Source organism: Castor canadensis, chromosome 12, assembly GCF_047511655.1.
Source record: "Castor canadensis chromosome 12, mCasCan1.hap1v2, whole genome shotgun sequence".
In the NCBI taxonomy this organism is placed as follows: Eukaryota; Metazoa; Chordata; class Mammalia; order Rodentia; family Castoridae; genus Castor; species Castor canadensis.
The window spans coordinates 104,107,279-104,124,060 of record NC_133397.1 but is presented as its reverse complement, the minus strand read 5'-3'; the positions used below and the strand labels follow the sequence as shown (position 1 = coordinate 104,124,060).

Here is a 16,782-nt window from a genome sequence, read left to right as displayed (position 1 = left end):
AAATATTAATGGGCAATAAATACATGAAGAAATATTTGACATTCTTAGCCACAAAATAAATGAAAATCAAAGCAACATTGAGATTCCCCTCACCCCTGTCAGAATGCAAACAACCACAAATGTTGGCAAGGATTGAGGAGGTGAGGGTGGAGAGTAGTCTTACACATTCTTGGTGGGATGTAAACTATTGTAATCACTGTGGAAATCCGTGCAGAGGTTCCTCAAAAAGCTAAAAGGAGAACTACCACATGATCCAGCTATACCACTCCTGGGCATATACCTGAAGGAATGTAAGTCAGCATACTATAAAGATACCTGCACACCCATGTTTATTGTGGTACAATTCACAACAGCCAAGCTATGGAACCAGCCTAGGTGCCCATGAAGAGATAAAGGGATAAAGAAAGTGTGATTATATATGTGTGTGTGTGTATATATATATAGGTATGTATGTATGTATGTATGTATATCTCCACACACACTGTGGAGCACTATTCAGTCTTAAAGAAAAATTAAATTATGTCATATGAAGGAAAAAGGATGAGATTAGAAACCATGTTAAATGAAGTAAGCCAGATTCAGACCAAATACTGCAAGTTTTCTCTCACATGCAGAATCTAGACCCCCAAAAAACAAACAACATGGGTGTAAAATGGACACTGAGGGTTGGAGTCAGAGGGAGGGGAGAGGGTGAAAAAAGAGGGTGAAGGGGGATGAATATGATCAAAGTACCTTATATTAAAATACGAAAATAGAATAATAACACCCATTAAAATTGTTTTAAAAGGGAAGAGAGGAGATAAGAGAGAGCAACAGAGAAGCTAAATTTGATCAAAGTACATTATATGCATGTATGAAGTATCACAATGAACTCCTTTGTACAATTAATATATGCTAATAAAAAATAAAAATAATATAGCCAAAATTTAATCTAGATCTTCTAGTAATTTCCATCTCCAATGCACATCTTCTATGAGGGGTTCCAATTTTTTTCTTGCTTTATATGTACGTTTTTTGGTCTGTACGCGAGCTCTCTGTCAACTTCCTCATTCCAAATTAGTTGTAAGACTTGGCTTACAAATGTGATCTAAAGTAGTGCTTCTAAATTATCTGTGAGGTTTACAATTTTATTTTGGCTTTAAATTTTTCCAAATTTGTGGTATAAGTATCCTTCTGCACATGATGAAGTTACCGGTCATACCACACGTGACAACTGTGTGAATTCCACAGCACCCAGACTAGTCCCTACCCAATGACATGAGGCCTATATGTCACAATATTTGAGATTTGCTCTCAAAATTTCTAAGTGCTTACTCTCAATTTCAGCAACATCCATAGACCACATTTTGAGTTCCCACTCTTATTCTCTCAATTTTGAGGAATTCGGAACGTTTTTTATTATAAATGCCTAATTATATAGTGATTACATTTTTTTGCTAGCCCACTAAAGCCTGTTTGGCCATGCTAGCTTGTATTTTTCCTATAAATAGATCTTGGACTGTGTGGAAGCAGGAGAATGAAGAGCTCTGGGACTGTCATTTGGTAAATTATCTTTGAGTGAGTGTGTGTGTGTGTGACTGGGGATGAACCCAGGACCTTGCATTCTAGGCGAGCTCTCTACCATTGAGCTACACCTTAACACCCTATCACCTTTTTTCTTTTTTTTAATCAATGAATACTTCCTATTCTTCCTTCCTTCCTTACTTGTCACTTGTCACATTAATCAGCTACTTCCTTATTCTAATCTCAATTCACACACATGAAGATTAATGTAAAGATTCTTAGTTCTATTTTTTTTTAAGTCTCAATTCTTTATCAAGTTCTCCAGAGATGGTCCAACCACCTCAGTCTCACCAGCCCTAATCAGATGAAGCTGTTTAGTTAGCATAAATCGTAGTTTCGCTTTAACCTCAGGCTTACGAACATGGGACTAAGAGAGTGAAGTTGGTGTTGTCTCTGATTCACTGTCTCAACACTGGGGCTGATTTATGCTGGACTTCCTCCAGCCTTTATGAGTATGTTCACAGCCTTATGTTTCAGCTCTTCCAGGACCTTTTTTCAGTCTTCTCATCAGTATCCTTTTTTTGCTTTGATACTATTGACTCTGTCTTCTCTGTGAACAAACTCTCTTTTTCTATGGTTTTGATGGCTCCGCATGGAATTTGGTCCTGCTTCTGTGTCTACAACTCAGCTCCATGTTATCTTTCTGCATTCCCTATCAGGACAACACCATCTCTTAAACATTTGAGATAAACTCTTGAAATCACTCTTGACTCCTCGTTTCCATCACTCCTCACCTTCAACCAGTCACCACTCACCATTACTCCATCACGGCTGTGCTTGGTTCTCCAATCATTATTCTCCTTTTCTCCATCTCCACTGCTCTCTTTACTTTTCTTTCCTTTTGACAGTATTGGGATTTGAATTCAGGGCCTCCCCCTTGCTAGGCAGGTGCTCTTAACACTTGAGCCAATCAGCCAGCCCTGTTTGTGTGGGTATTTTGAGATAGGGGCTCATGAACTGTTTCCCCAGGGTTGGCTTCAAACCATGATCCTCCTGATCTTTGCCTCCTGAGTAGGCTAGAATTATATACCAGAACCACTGGCGCCCGGCCCTCTTTGTTTTTCACATAGAACCTTCCTAGTTTTCTAAATACTCAGCATGGCAATGTCCTACCTCGACTCAGAGCTGTCAGTCTCTGCTTGACCCCAGAACAGCCTTTACCGCAGGGCAGCTTTGCCCTTTATCTGACAAGGCAGCTCCATCTTTCAGACTCCTGAGTACTGATCTCAAAACTCTTCTTTCTCCAGTTCTTTGCAGTACAATCACCATGAAATATCAGGCCTTTTCACACACAGGCTCTGACAGGCATTTGTAGTCTCTTCTACCTTAACAACAACAAATTACCATATCACACAGTCCATCCTCTCAGGCATTTTCGTTGTCTCTCAAATATATTACCATTTCTCAAGTCTCTGTACATTTGGGCACTCTGTTCTTGCAACCAGCTGTGAACCAACCTCTGACCTCTGCCTTGCAGAATTACTGATCTCTACCTGATACACATTATTTCAGCTTCTGGGGTGACTCTTCCAAGCACAGGTCACTGATTCTTCTTGTACATTTCTACAGCACTTTGTAAGGCCCTCTATGGGCAGTTCATCCAATGGAATTTTTATGAGCCAGGCACTGAGCTAGATTCTAAGGGTACAAAGAAGATGGTCATGCCACCAAAGAACTTACCTTCAATTGATAGAGAAAAATGTAAGTGTAAGTAGCAAATATACTTATGTATTTAAAAAATAGTCAGTGTTTACTAAGTACGGTAGTTGTTGCAGAAGGATGAACAGAACACAGTGGACAACAAAGGAGAGGTCAATATCCACCTGTGAGATTGGAAATGGAAGGCAGAAATCTAAGATCTTACAAAGGAGGTAATGTTTCTGGAGGGTGATGAGAGAAGGCTTCTCTAGGCCTTCCAGGCAGAGGACGATGTGAGCAAAGGCCTGGTGGGCTGCAACATCAGGCTATGTCTAGGAAAAGCAATCAATTCTGAGGGCTAGATCCTGGGCATCAGCACAGAGTCAGTTAGACAAGAAGTTGGAGAAGGAGGAAGCTTTGCCTTATAGGCCTCAAGGACCACACTACAGGATTTTAAGTAGGGACAGACATGTGACAATTTGGAAGATCATTCTACAACTGGTGTGCAGAATGCTGTATCATTTTGAAGGGTGGGGTTCATATCTGCTTTCCCTATTGGACTGTGAGTTCCTTGCTTCAAGAACTCTGGGCTGGTGAAATGGTTCAAATGGTAGAATGCCTGCTTAGCAAGTGTGAGGCCCTGAGTTCAAACCCCAGTACTGCCAAAAAAAGAAAAAGAACTGTATGGCTTTCATTTCTAGCTTCCCAACTCATTCACCTAGCAATGAAAAACCGGCTCTGTGATGTTGGTGCCAGAGCAGAGAACGGGGCTGACCCAGGGGAAGGGAGCTCTAGGTGACTGTGTCCCAGCTTGGTGAGACATTAGCAAGTCCCTCCACAGTTCTGTTTCTTCATCTATAAAAAGGTGGCCTGTACAGATCATCTTTCAGTTCTCTTTTGCTCTAACATTCTGCATTTGTATAAGGGAGGTGTCTTTTTTTTTCCTTTTAGTTTTCAGTCAATATTTGGTAATTCAAATAACAGTTTACAGAGGAGTCAAGAGATTAGTGTACCATGAAGGCCAAGTTTACAGAAAGGTGATATAAGCTATTCCCTGAATAGTGGACAATGATTCTGGTTAAATTATTCACTCAGCAAAAGGATGGGTTCTTCCTGCTCTGAAGATACAGAACTGTCTCCTCAAATGTTTCTTCCTTTTTAAAGGAAACAAGCAGAAATTAGATTACTATTGTTGTATGCCTTTAAGTGATAAGGCCAATACATTTAAAAAATACCAGGAGCCTGAGAAAACCCAGCAGTTTTACCCACCTGAACTTAGTTCTGCCTTTATTTTGTTTATTTATTCCTCTGGCGATACTGGGGCTTGTATTCAGGGAGGGCCTCATGCTTACTCGGCTGGTACTCTATCATTTAGCCACTCCACTAGCCCTTTTTTGTGTGTGCTGGTTATTTTCAAGACAGGGTTTTGAGAACTATTTGCCCAGGCTGGCTTTGAACTGTTATTCTCTTGATCTCTGACTTCTGAATAGCTAGGATTACAGGTGTGATCCACTAGCACTAGACTAGTTCTGCCTTTATTAGCTCAGCAGAGTTCACAGAGCTCTTTGTAAACGTCTCATGGTTTTCTCCAATCTTTGACTTAGTAGAAAAGCCTTGACATTCTGTTATCTTTTTTTTGGTGGGACTGGAGTTTGAACTCAGGTCTTCACACTTGCAAAGCAGGTGCTCTACTACTTGAGCCACACCTCTAGCCTCAGCCTTGACATTCTGCTTCATCAGAGTATAACTAGCATGGTCATCAGATTATAAAATTCAGCCACAGAGTAATTTCTATTGGACAAAAAGAAGAAAAGGTTTCTCCTAGCCTTAAGGTTATTTGATTTTTCTCTTGAAAAATATAACCTTCCAGTGTCTTGAAAAACATCCTTTTTCACTGATGATATGACTTTTTTCTTTTTGTGACAGTCTTGCTATGTAGCCCAAGCTGGGCTTGAACTTACTTCCTCCTTTCTCAGTCTCCAGAGTGCTAGGGTTATAGATGGGCACCACCATGCCTGGGCATGATATGATAATAATATTTTTTCCACAGGTTTTCTTTTCTTAAACAATTCTGTTTAAAAACCAAATTTCCCACACTGGGGGCAGGGTTCAAACAGTAGGGCATTTGCCTAGCAAGTGCAAGGCCCTGAGTTCAGTCCCCAATAACTGCAAAACAAAAACAACAAGAAGTTTCCTCAACTTACTTCTGTACTGTGATTTCTTCACTGACATTGGAGTAGACTTATTTAAATGTATTAGAGATTTTTGTCTGCAGCTTTTTAATTTTTTTTTTTTTTGTGGTACTCAGGCTTGAACTCAGGGCCTTCACTTTGAGCCACTCCACCAGCCCTTTTTTGTGTGTGTGATAGGTTTTTTCAAGATAGGGTCTCATGAACTGTTTTCCTGGGCTGGCTTGGAACTGCGATCCTCCCAACCTCTGCCTCCTGAGTAGCTAGGATTACAGGTGTGAGCCATTGGTGCCTGGCAGTTTTTTAAAATTTAATGGCTTGTTAGTCTTTTTCTAGGAAATAATATTCACATCTAGTTTGAATTATCTAATTTCTTTACATAACATCTATATTTACTCATAAAACCAAAAAAAGAAGATTCTCACTCAGACTGTATTTTTATAATTTACATTCCTGATTTTTTTTTTTTTTTTTTTTACTTGTAAAACATAGCTGCTAAATTTGTGTCAGGGGATAATTTTCCAGAGTGGCTTGTAAACCAGCCACAGTAATTTGGAGATGTTTTAACTGAGTTCAACTTCCTTTAAGACAAGCCTGAGAAGAGGAAAAGAGACCTCTTTATTACTTGGGAGGACAGAAATAGAAAGATGTGGTGACACCCCCCCCCTCCCTTACTCTCTTGAGCTCCAGGTGGGCTGGGCGGTGGTGATGCCAGTAACCCTTGGGCTTTGACTTAGCTGTGTGTGGACTCTGATTTCAGACACTTGGTGAATTTGGTCCTCAGAATATTATCTAAACAAACAGGATGTGTAGCATAGCAGTTCTTCCTGGAGAGAGAGGCTGGTCACTGGCTGGTCCATCTTGAGACCCTCTCTCTCCCTCTCTCTCTCTGTCTCTCTCTTAGCAAGGTCTCATTATATGGCCCAAGCTTCTTGTCTTGAACTCACTATGGAGCCCAGGTTGGGCTCAAACTCACCATCCTCTGACGTCAGCCTCTTGAATGCTGGGATTGCAGTAGTGAGGTCACCACGCCTGGCTTTTAGTTTCTCTTTGATCTCAAAGTCAGGAAAATTCCCAATATGCAGGCTGATGTTCGCTTTCCTTTTCTTATCTCTAGAAGTAGATGAGTACAATTTTTTATTGTTCTATGCAAAAAAAAATCATAATGAAAAGAAGAAATGTCATTCCAGATGAGTTTCTCTTCCTACCCTAGACCTAGCAAGAGTTGGGGAAAGTAGCATCAGAGTCAGTAAAAGACTAAAATGCCACAAATGAATAGGAAGTTTAATGCTCTCCATCCACTTCTTTTGCCTGTGTTTCCCAGGGGTATCAATTATGAAAAGGCAAGTCTTACATCAAACCTAAAGAAATAAGAGGGAATTATGTACTGACTTAAGAAAAATGACAGGTAAGGAAAATAAGAGGTACTTTTTTGTCACTTAGGAAGATTTTGATGCATATACATTTTTGATTATTAATTATATTGCATATACATCGCCACTGCATCCTGGCAACTGATACTGTTAAGAACAAGTTCTTGAATGAGTGGCCTTCTGCCATCTAGTAGCTCCACCTCACTTATTTTATAGGTTCTTAAAAAGTGCTATCCAAACAACTACCTCTTGTGAAGGATAGAGGAGAATAAGATGAATCTTTTTTTACTTTTTGTGGTACTAAGGTTTGAGCTCAGGGCCTACACCTTGATTCATTCCACCAGTTCCCTTTATTTGTGAAGGGTGTTTTTGAGATAGGGTCTCATGAACTATTTGCTGGGCTGGATTGGAATCGCAGCCCTCCTGATCTCTGCCTCCTGAACAGCTAGGAATGTAGGAGTAAGCCACCAATGCCCGTTAAGATGAATCATTTTTAAGGCTAGGTTTGTCACTTTTAGAAACAAACAACAAATTTTCTTGGAAAATAAGCAATGATCCATCATTTTTAAGGCTAGGTTTGTCACTTTTAGAAACAAACAACAAATTTTCTTGGAAAATAAGCAATGATCCAACAGCTACATGCCCACAGGTTAGTGCTTTTTTTAATTAAAAAAAATTTTTTTTCAGTGCTGGGGATTGAAACCAGGGCCTTGCAGGTGCTAGGCAAGTGCTGTACTACTGAGCGCTTTATTAAATAATAAAGCGTTTAGTTGGAGAATGTGTCCTGGGACAACCAAGTCTGTGGTTAGCATGCAGCATAGTGGCTACACGTGTGACCGCCAGAGTCAGACTGTCTGGGTACGAATCCAAGTTCTATCATGATTTATCATGACTTAGCTGTGAGCTCTTAGATAATCTTTGTGCCTCAATTTCCTCACCTGTAAAATGGAAACAATAATGATAGATTTGTGTGAGATTATACATGGAATGAGTTCATCACTGCAAAGTAATTAGAAGTGCCTGGCACACAGTGAACAGTTACTAAGAGTTAAGATTGAGTCACACTGATTGATTCTGTTTTAAAATTTTTTAAATCAATGAAATTTTCTAAATTTTTAATGGGGCATGGGACCTCTATCTGTAATCACAGAGCTCAAATTGAATGTGTGTAAAAGTTAAATCTCATTTTTGCTCCTCCTGGTGCTCATTCTCCTATTCTTTTCCTCTTTTTCTACTGGCATAACATTTTTCAATTAGCGAAATTTAAATTCCAGTTGAGTAAAGACATGGGCTATATGTGTAGCAGAAGCATGTTATAGATGACTGAACAGTCTATCACAGAAACCTTACTAGCCCACATAACATTATTACTAGGGAAAGCAGTTTCACAATGGCAAATGCTTGTTTGAGACTGCATCTCAGTTCTACTTGACAACTTCAGGGCTGAAGTTGTTGATTGCCCCAGCTCCATTTCTTTGATTCCCTTCCAATAACAAAGGGGAACTCTCTTGCCTGAGAGAACAGAGGTGATAACAGGGTGAATGGGGCACACCTTGACCTGGAGGTTCACTCTCATGTTGTGCTAATGAATTGGATGGTTACCTAATGTTGTGTCTTGAAGGCTTGTGGATGGAATTGTCTCTTTAGATTATCAGCTGCCCTACCTGACCTCCTAGAGTGATGTAGAGTCCTTACACTCCCTTGTGCTCCCCCACTGTGACTTGGGGTTTGCTCATGTAGTAATGTGTTGATAGACCATCTCTTCCCCTGACTGCCTCTGCTTCTCCAGAGAGATATGAAATTCACTTATTATACATGACTGTCAAATCCAGCTTGAAAGACTGAAAAGGAAATCCCCCCATATGTCATAACCTTATCTAGAAATTACCTATAAGAAAACACAAAATCATTGATTTGTTTATTAAAAATAGATGATACCAAGTCAAGAATACAAAATAACTGGGCATGGTAGCTCACATCTGTAATCCTAGCTAGTTGGGAGATTTGAGGTTTGAGGCCAGCCCAGGCATAAAGATTGTGAGACCCCATCTCAATTAATGGCTGGGTGTAGTGGTGTGTGCCTGTCATCCAAACTATTCAGAGAAGTACAAATAGGAGGATCACAATCCAGGCTAGCACATGCAAAAACAGCTGGTGGAGTAACTCAAGTGCTAGTGTGCCTGCCTAGCAAGCACGAGGCCCTTGGTTCAACTCCCTAGTACTGCCAAAAAGAAGAGAAGAGAAAAAGAAAAGAAAAGAAACAGAAATTCCAGGAATAGCATAAGAATTGTCCTAGCCAGGTCCCTCTGTCCCTACCCTGACTCTACTGCCCTAGCTGAGGTCTGCCTTTTTTCAGGTACAATCCTTTTGCCTGTGCCAATGACAGGCAGACCTCAGTACAATACTTCCTCCAGAAGAGAGGGAAGATATCAGGAAATAGCTTATTATTTCCATTCCCAGCACCTAGCTCAGTGCCTGGCACTGTGCCTGGGATACAAATAACACTCAGTCAATATTGATCAAATGAGCAGATAGGCTGTCACTCACCCCCAGGGCCAGTATGACTCTGATTGGTTTAGCCTCCTGGGGTTCCTGCATGCATGAATCCTCTGTCCCCTTACTGGCCCCGCACCATGTGTGGCTGACCATTCTAACTGGCCTTCTGATCCTGGTTCTTCTCCTAAGACCCTAGGAGGACCATAGTGCAGCCCAGCCCAGCCCACCAGCTGATGGATAGGGGAGGGAGATGTGAGAGCCAGACCTTCTCACTAGGTCCCCTCTCTAAGCTAAGGTCTTATTTCCCAGGGGTCTTGTGATGAACAACCACTAACCCTAACGCTGAGAATCCCGTCCCAAGGCTTTGCTGATTCACTCTTCAGACAGTACTGCCAGAATCCTCCCTATCTAATGACCCAGTGTTGACTTTTGTTGCAATAAGGCATTTTACCCTTGTCTAGTTAGCAGTTAAAATCAACAACATGAAATCAACATTAGCATAATGTTATTATAATTTGCTAAAAAGGTTGAATTTACTTGGTCTGTCTCTTTCTTGGTTTTCAAGAAGTCAGTCTTCTCTTCTGAAAAAAATTGAAGTTACCAAGTTATCTCCCGTTAGTAGAATTCCTTTGTGTGTGTGTGTGTGTGTGTGTGTGTGTGTGTACTGGGGGTTTGAACTCAGGGCCTTGTGTTTGCTAGGCAGGCACTTTACAACTTGAGCCCTCTTTTGTTTTAGTTATTTTTTGGAGAGGATCTTATGATTTTGCCCAGAGCCCACCTAAGACCATGATCCTCTTACTTACAGTCCCATATAGCTGGGATTACAAATATATTGCACCATGCCCAGCTATTGGTCAAGATAGGAGTCTCACTAACTTTTTGCTAGGGCTGGCCTCAAACTGTGATCCTCCCAATCTTTACCTTCCCAATAACTGGGATTATAGGTGTGAGCCAACTCACTCAGCCAAAATCCTTCTTTTCTCATTTGATTTTATGGGTTACTTCTAGTAGTATAGTGAATTCTGTCATTCATATTTCTAATCAGTGTTCATGCTTTCTTCCTTTTCTGTCTCTCCCTTCCTTCTTTTTTGTGGGGAAGTTTGAAATATCTTGTAGTGCAGGGTAGCTTCAAACTTGTGATCCTGATGCTTTAGCCTCCCAAATGCTGGAATTATAGGTATGCACTACAACATCTGGCCCACTATCCCTTTCTTTCTATTCCTATTTCTGCCATATCAGTTAAGGTTTTCCTTGGCTCTTGCCTCAGGTATAGCAATACCTCCTACATGGTCTTCTGACTTGTACCAGTTTATATTGTTCTGGTCCTTATTAACTGTGGGATCTGGGGCAAGTTGCTTTCATTCTAATCCCCCAGTTTCTTCAGGTATAAAATAGGTATATTAGAGTAGGGCCATCATAGGGTTGTTATAAATGTAAGCAATTATATTAGTTTCCTTCAGGCTATAAATCCAAATGTGATAATACTAATTAAAAACCAGTCAGGCGCCAATGGCTCACCCCTATAATCCTAGCTACTCTGCAGCAGAGATCAGGAAAATTGTGGTTCAAAACCAGCCTGGCAAGTAGTTTTTGAGACTCTATCTTGAAAATACCCAACACAAAACAGGCAGAGTGGCTCAAGAGGTAGAGCATCTCCTTAGCAAGAGTGAGGTCCTGAGTTCAAAGCCCAGTACCACACGCACACAAAATCTTAATAGTTCTTCCTCCAAGTGTTTCTGAGAAACCAACAAAATGGACTAACTCAATATTTATCAAATATCGTACCAGTTGCTGATGTAGATTCTAGTGACACAAGATAAACAACTAGACCAGGACACTGTTTGCATATCATTTACATTCTAGAATAGGGAGAGAGCCAATTTAAAACGAAGGATCAAGAAGAGTTATAGAACATGAACTGGCATTAGGTACTATGGAGAGAGTTGGGGTAGATGGTAATGGGGTGGACAGGTGCTGTTCAGTTTCACATGGGATTGTCAGGAAGGGTCCTTTTGAGAATATGGTTTCATGCAGAGACATCTGGGTGTCATTGGTGGGCAGACCTTCCCTGTGCTCTTCACTTGGTCTGTCATCATGCAGCCAGCTTAATGGCCATCATGACACTTGCCCTGACAGCTGCCCTAGGAATTCCTCCATCAATGTATCACTGTGGACCACACATGGTGACCCTAGTCAATGATGCTTTGAAAAAACAGGAAGTGAGAGTCCATTTTTTAGCATTAATGCTCGAGTAAAGTGTTAATACAGACCTAAGTAAAATCCTCTGCTATTACCTTCCTGTAAGTTGAAGGAAACTTTTCCTGCCATCACTGCTGGCTCCAGAGTGTTGGTTTTGTGGGAAACTGAGGGCTGTGACAACCCCTGGGGTGCCTGTCAGCATCCTCTTTTAAAGAAGAAAAGGAAAGCTCTCTTCCCAATGTAACATTCAGTTACTCACTGGGTGACAAGCTCTAAAGCATCACAGACTTTCATAAAATGCCTCTTTCTATTACACAGAGGCCTGTCTTTGTTTCCTCCTGGGAAGACACATTCAGGGGAGCTGGGTTAAGCCTTGCCCTATGACAGCCAGGCTGGCCATGGCCTTCTAGGGCTAAAGCCCAGCTTTACTATTGCAGAGCCCTTTCTCCACATACTGAGCCCCCTCTGCGGGCCCCTCTATCCCTGCCAGCAATCCGCCTATCTTGGAAATCTCCCCAGACATGTCTATGCATAACTAAAACCCCACTGAAGCAAAGATGTGTTTGCTGGGGAATTTTTCCCCTAGCAAAATTACCCCCCTCCCAGGTAAATCAGTGGACATCAATCACTGCCTGAGGAAAAGAAATATTGTCTTAGTCTGCATCACAGACATATCTGTGTGAATCAAAAGCAATAGGAATATAAAGTTTCTAGTGCAATCCTTCTACTTAGAAGATGGTCAACAATTAGTAATTATTATAAGTATTTAGGTAGAGGTTTAATGGGACATTTTAAAGTTTTTTTCACAATTTTTGCTATTTTAAGCAATTTATAAAATTGTGTATTGTATAATCAGAATTAAATTCTTTAACAACAACAAAACTCTCAACATAGTTGTTTTCTTCCCCTCCTTTTCTTCTAAACTACTCAGGCAAGTACTTCAGTACTTCCACTTCCTCAACTTGGTTCTATTTGGTTTTTGCCCCAACCATTCCTCTAAAATTCTTTCACTGAAATCACCAGCTATTTCTCAATGTCATTCCCTCGGGAGTAAATTGGTGAGCCTGAGAAAGGAAGGCTACCCCAGGTAAATGACAACTTGGGAGCAGAGTGGATTTGAGTAGAAGGAATGGGGCAAGGAAGCAAGAAGGGAGGCTATTTCTTTCAAGTTGAGAGAATGATCCAGAACCAAAGTTGAATCCAAGCACTCACCTTTCCCCAAGATTCAAGCAGTACAATTAGAAGCCAGCTCACCTTAAACAGAAGAGTCCAAACATAAGTGAACTCCAAACAGGTACAAGTTGAAAAACCACAGTCCCAGAAGGAAGAGTACAGGAAATGGTAAGCCAAGAGGAGTTCCATGCTCAACAAGCTATCAGCTGCATTTGGCTGGGCTTTCCTGGGAATGTTTGATGAAAACTCCAAACCCACAAACTTCTCTCTCTCAGAGGTGAGAGATGGGCTCCCGGGAGCACTCCTATACTGGATATGTCAACACAGTGCCTGCCACACCCAACTTCCTCTTCAATACGAAACTGCCCCACCCACAGCCCCCCTGCTCTAAGAAGCAAAGCTAGGCTGTTCTTTACCCAGGGATGGATCCTGATTGGACCAGGAATTGACCCCTACCTTTAACATTGCCTCTCCAAAAACCAGGTCTTGAATAGAAAAGATGAGTTACATCAATCAGATGCTTTCTGAGGTTTGAATCAGGAAATGTGGATATCAAAAAGCATCTGGCCATGGAAAACAAAGCTGAAAGGGTACCCTGAAATGGAGTGGGGCATGCAGGAGTACAGCAAATGAAAGCTAGGAGCAAGTAGAACAGTATAATAGGAAAGCAGGATTTATGGATATGCAGCAATTATGAGGTAGAGAGAAAAGGAGGAGTAAACAGAATATATTAGTTGGAATAGCTTAGAAGGAAGCAAAGAGGGGCTGAGAAATGGTGTGTGGCTGTTAATGAAGATCTTGTCATCTGGCTCTACTAAAATTCTCTGTCCTGCCCTGCAGGTATATCTACCTTAGTAAACCCTGCTCTTTGTTGTACTGACCCCAACCTGCTAATGTTTGTTGGGCATCTACCAGGAACAGGGCATGGTTCTAAGTGTTTGGGACCCATCAGTGAAGAAATAAAACAGGACAGAATTGTAGTAAATCCCTTACAACTTGAGATAGGGTCTGTGTTTCAAAAGGCCAAGTTAAAAGAACTCCTGCCCTCACCCTTTCCCATGGTCCAGCATGGTGTCATTATGAGTCTCCTCCCTCTTGGGAACACAGTTCATGTTTGTCCTCCTCCACCCCCATTGCTAGGGTGGCTGGAGAATTAGAGCAGAAGAGAAGTTGGGAGGTTGGGTATGGGAAAGTCAGCTGATATATGGCATGGCAGCAGAGTGGCTGAGTGCCCAGTCTTTAAATTAACAAGGGAAAGAGATCTGGGGGTGTAGCTCAAGCGGTAGAGAGCTTGCCTCGCAAGGGAAAGACCCTGGTTCAATTCCCAGCACCACTCCCCCAAAATTAACTAGGGTTCAAAATTTGACTTTATTGTTCACTATATGACCTTCGGCATAGTTTTCTCGACAGTAAATTAGAGATAACAGCATCTTTATCATTAGACTGTAGTGAGAGTTAAGTGAAAATGTTTATGTAAGGCATTTAGTGCAGTACCTGGGCCATAGTAAGCACTTGATAAATGTTAGCTGCTACTGCTGACATTAGTATTGTAGAAACTCTCTAGCTTTCACAGTAGCTGGGTAGAATGAATTGCTGGGGGAGAATTTGATGGCATTCTATATGCAAACCTTCTCTTCAAAGGCACTGCCAGCCAGAACTTCGTACATTCATAGTGCACACTCATAATTGGTACATAACTTCCCAGGTACTATTTAGTTGCAGGAATATCAATGGTACTAAGGAGAAAGAATGCAAGAAAGTTGTTCAGATGGAGATTTTGTCACATAGAAAAGCAGTTCTGAAAGAAGGGAGACAGTACAGGTTCCCTTATGTATCCTCTTGTCACCTGTGTAGGAGTGGTGAGCAGATGGATGTAGACCTAATAGGCCCAAATTGGAGCACAGCTGAGGGCTCTGGTTGGACAGCAGTGGTTTAAGAGACTGTAGAACACATTAGGATATAACTGGCCAGAGTGCACAGAGGAGAAACACAGGAAGGAAAGTGCACCATCTTCACAGAGCTGTCGCCTCTATGACAGAGGCATGACTGGGTCAGAGGGAAGACCACAGATAGAAGTATACAAGTAGAGGCCTGGAGGTGTGTGGATCAGAAGTCATAGCTGCTCTTCAGGAAGTCCAGCTTAACTTTGCTTCAGGTCCAGATGTTTCCTTGGCAATGTTCTAGAACACATCCCATCAGAGAGGGCCTCATATTGTGTCGGTAGCTGGCTGGGCTATGGCTGCATTTGGGCCCTCCTGGCAGGGATATGCACTGCCCTCCTCCTACAAAGGCCTTCCTGACATCTCACATTGCTCCAAGCTGCCAAAGAGGCCTTGATCTGGATTAGGACCATGTGTAAATGTCTGAAATATATTATTTGAACAGAATGATTGTGAAATTCTCAAGCCAAGTTCCCAGGATAAAGCATCTGCTCTGTAAATCTGTTTGCTAGCTAAGTAGCTAGTGAGCACCCAATGCATAGATAAAATGAGTCATCTTGCAGAGCATCAGCTGAGCTTCCAGGCTAGGCAGACTGAAGTCAATGCCAAGGGCTAGACCCTCTAGGGCTGTGTTAGTCTGCTTTCTGTCACTATGATAAAATGCTTAAAGGAGGAAAAGTTTATTTTGGCTCATGCTTTCAGAGGTCTCAGTCCATGTTTGCTTGGCCGGGTTGCTTTCAAACATGTAGAGAGGCAGTATGTCATGTCAGAAGTATGTGGTACCAGAAAGATGCCCACCTCTGGATGGCCAGGATGCAAAGAGGAGAAAGAGGAGGGGTCAGGTTTCCAATTCTTCCTTCAAGGCACGCCTCCAATGATCTTGCTTTGTTCCACTAGGCCACACCTCCTAAAGGTTGCACTGCTTCCCAGTAGCTGATGACCAATCCTGTAGCATATGGCTTTTGGGGGACAGCTTGGATCTAAACTGTAACAGGGACTTGAAGACAGCTTTGATAGCAAGCTTGTCCCCTTTTCAAACAGGAACAAATAGGATAGGGCTCCTCCTGGGTCAGGATGGCCATCTCTACAGTGTTGGCAGCACTGGTCTGAACAGTGCAGGGATGAACAAAGATGGGTTTGGGCTAGAGTTGATATACTGGTGAAGAGGACAGACCTGAGCTGGATTTCCTGAATTTAAATTTCATTGTTTATTTCTTAGCACTTTTTTTATCCCTCTGTGTTCCACTTTCCTCATCTGTAAAACAGCAATAATAACAATGTCTTCTTCTTAGGACTATTATGAGTGGCAACTTAGTTGATATAAGTAAGTCCTTAGAGCAGTGCCTGATTCAGAGCTCTTGCCATATGGAGCAGAAGTAAGAGGAGTCTTGAGTTTCATGAGCACAATGTCAACCTCAGCACATCAGCCAAACTTCCTTTTCTGTTTTAGGAGGTCATTACTGGGGAAGTTACACAAAAAGACAAAGTGCCATTAAGCATCTCTTAGAATGTCTAGGCATCCTCAAGAGACCAAGGGGTCTCTCACTCCAGAACCACAGGTATCCGGCTATGCTGAGCTTGGTCCACACATTTCTGGAGACTGTTCTGGAGGTCCTGATGCCTCAGGCACCCAGGACTGCCAGTTCCAGAGTACTGTGTGAGCAGGCTGTTCATGGAGTGTTTGAGTGATTACTAAGACATTGTTCATGAACAAGGCCCCTCCCTTAGGGAGGAGTATGGTACTGATCATGTGGGGCTTCCATAGGTCAAGAAGCCCTATGCTGTCTACCAACTGTCCAGATACTTCTAGAAAACCACTTTCCACTCTGTCTTCCAAATGCAGCTGATTGACAGAAGGCAAACAAGGTTATAGGCATTTAAATCAGATTTCATGGATCCCAAAGCTGGCCAGAAGCATGAGGATACCAGGAAGGGTCAGGATCTCCAGAGCCCTAGCATAGGCCAAGCAGTCTGCTTTTCTTCCCAATGCTTTCTTGAGAGAAGTGGAGGCCCAGTAGACTCCAAGGCTGATGAATTCCTACCAAGTCTTAAGTTATGGGTGCTATGATAGCTACAAAGTTGCCAGATAAAATTCAGGGCAAGTAGCTAAATTTGAGCTTCAGACAAACAATGAATAGAGTCTTAACATAGTATATCCAAATACTGTGTGGCATATTCTTGTACTAAAAAAGCATTTCTTACCAAATAAAA

General features: G+C 41.9%; 1 protein-coding gene across 1 annotated transcript in view; it reads right to left on the bottom strand.

Moving 5' to 3' along the window:
• Positions 1-12,881, bottom strand: part of Notch2 (notch receptor 2) — a 178,466-nt gene extending 165,585 nt beyond the window's left edge. The window contains exons 1-2 of the mRNA XM_074050641.1: positions 12,713-12,881; positions 6,367-6,503 (exon numbers count right to left, since the gene is read on the bottom strand). Coding sequence (XP_073906742.1) covers positions 6,367-6,503; positions 12,713-12,735 — 160 coding nt within the window. The 5' untranslated portion in view covers positions 12,736-12,881. The remainder of the gene's footprint in view (positions 1-6,366; positions 6,504-12,712) is intronic.
• Between the last annotated feature and the right edge of the window lie 3,901 nt (positions 12,882-16,782).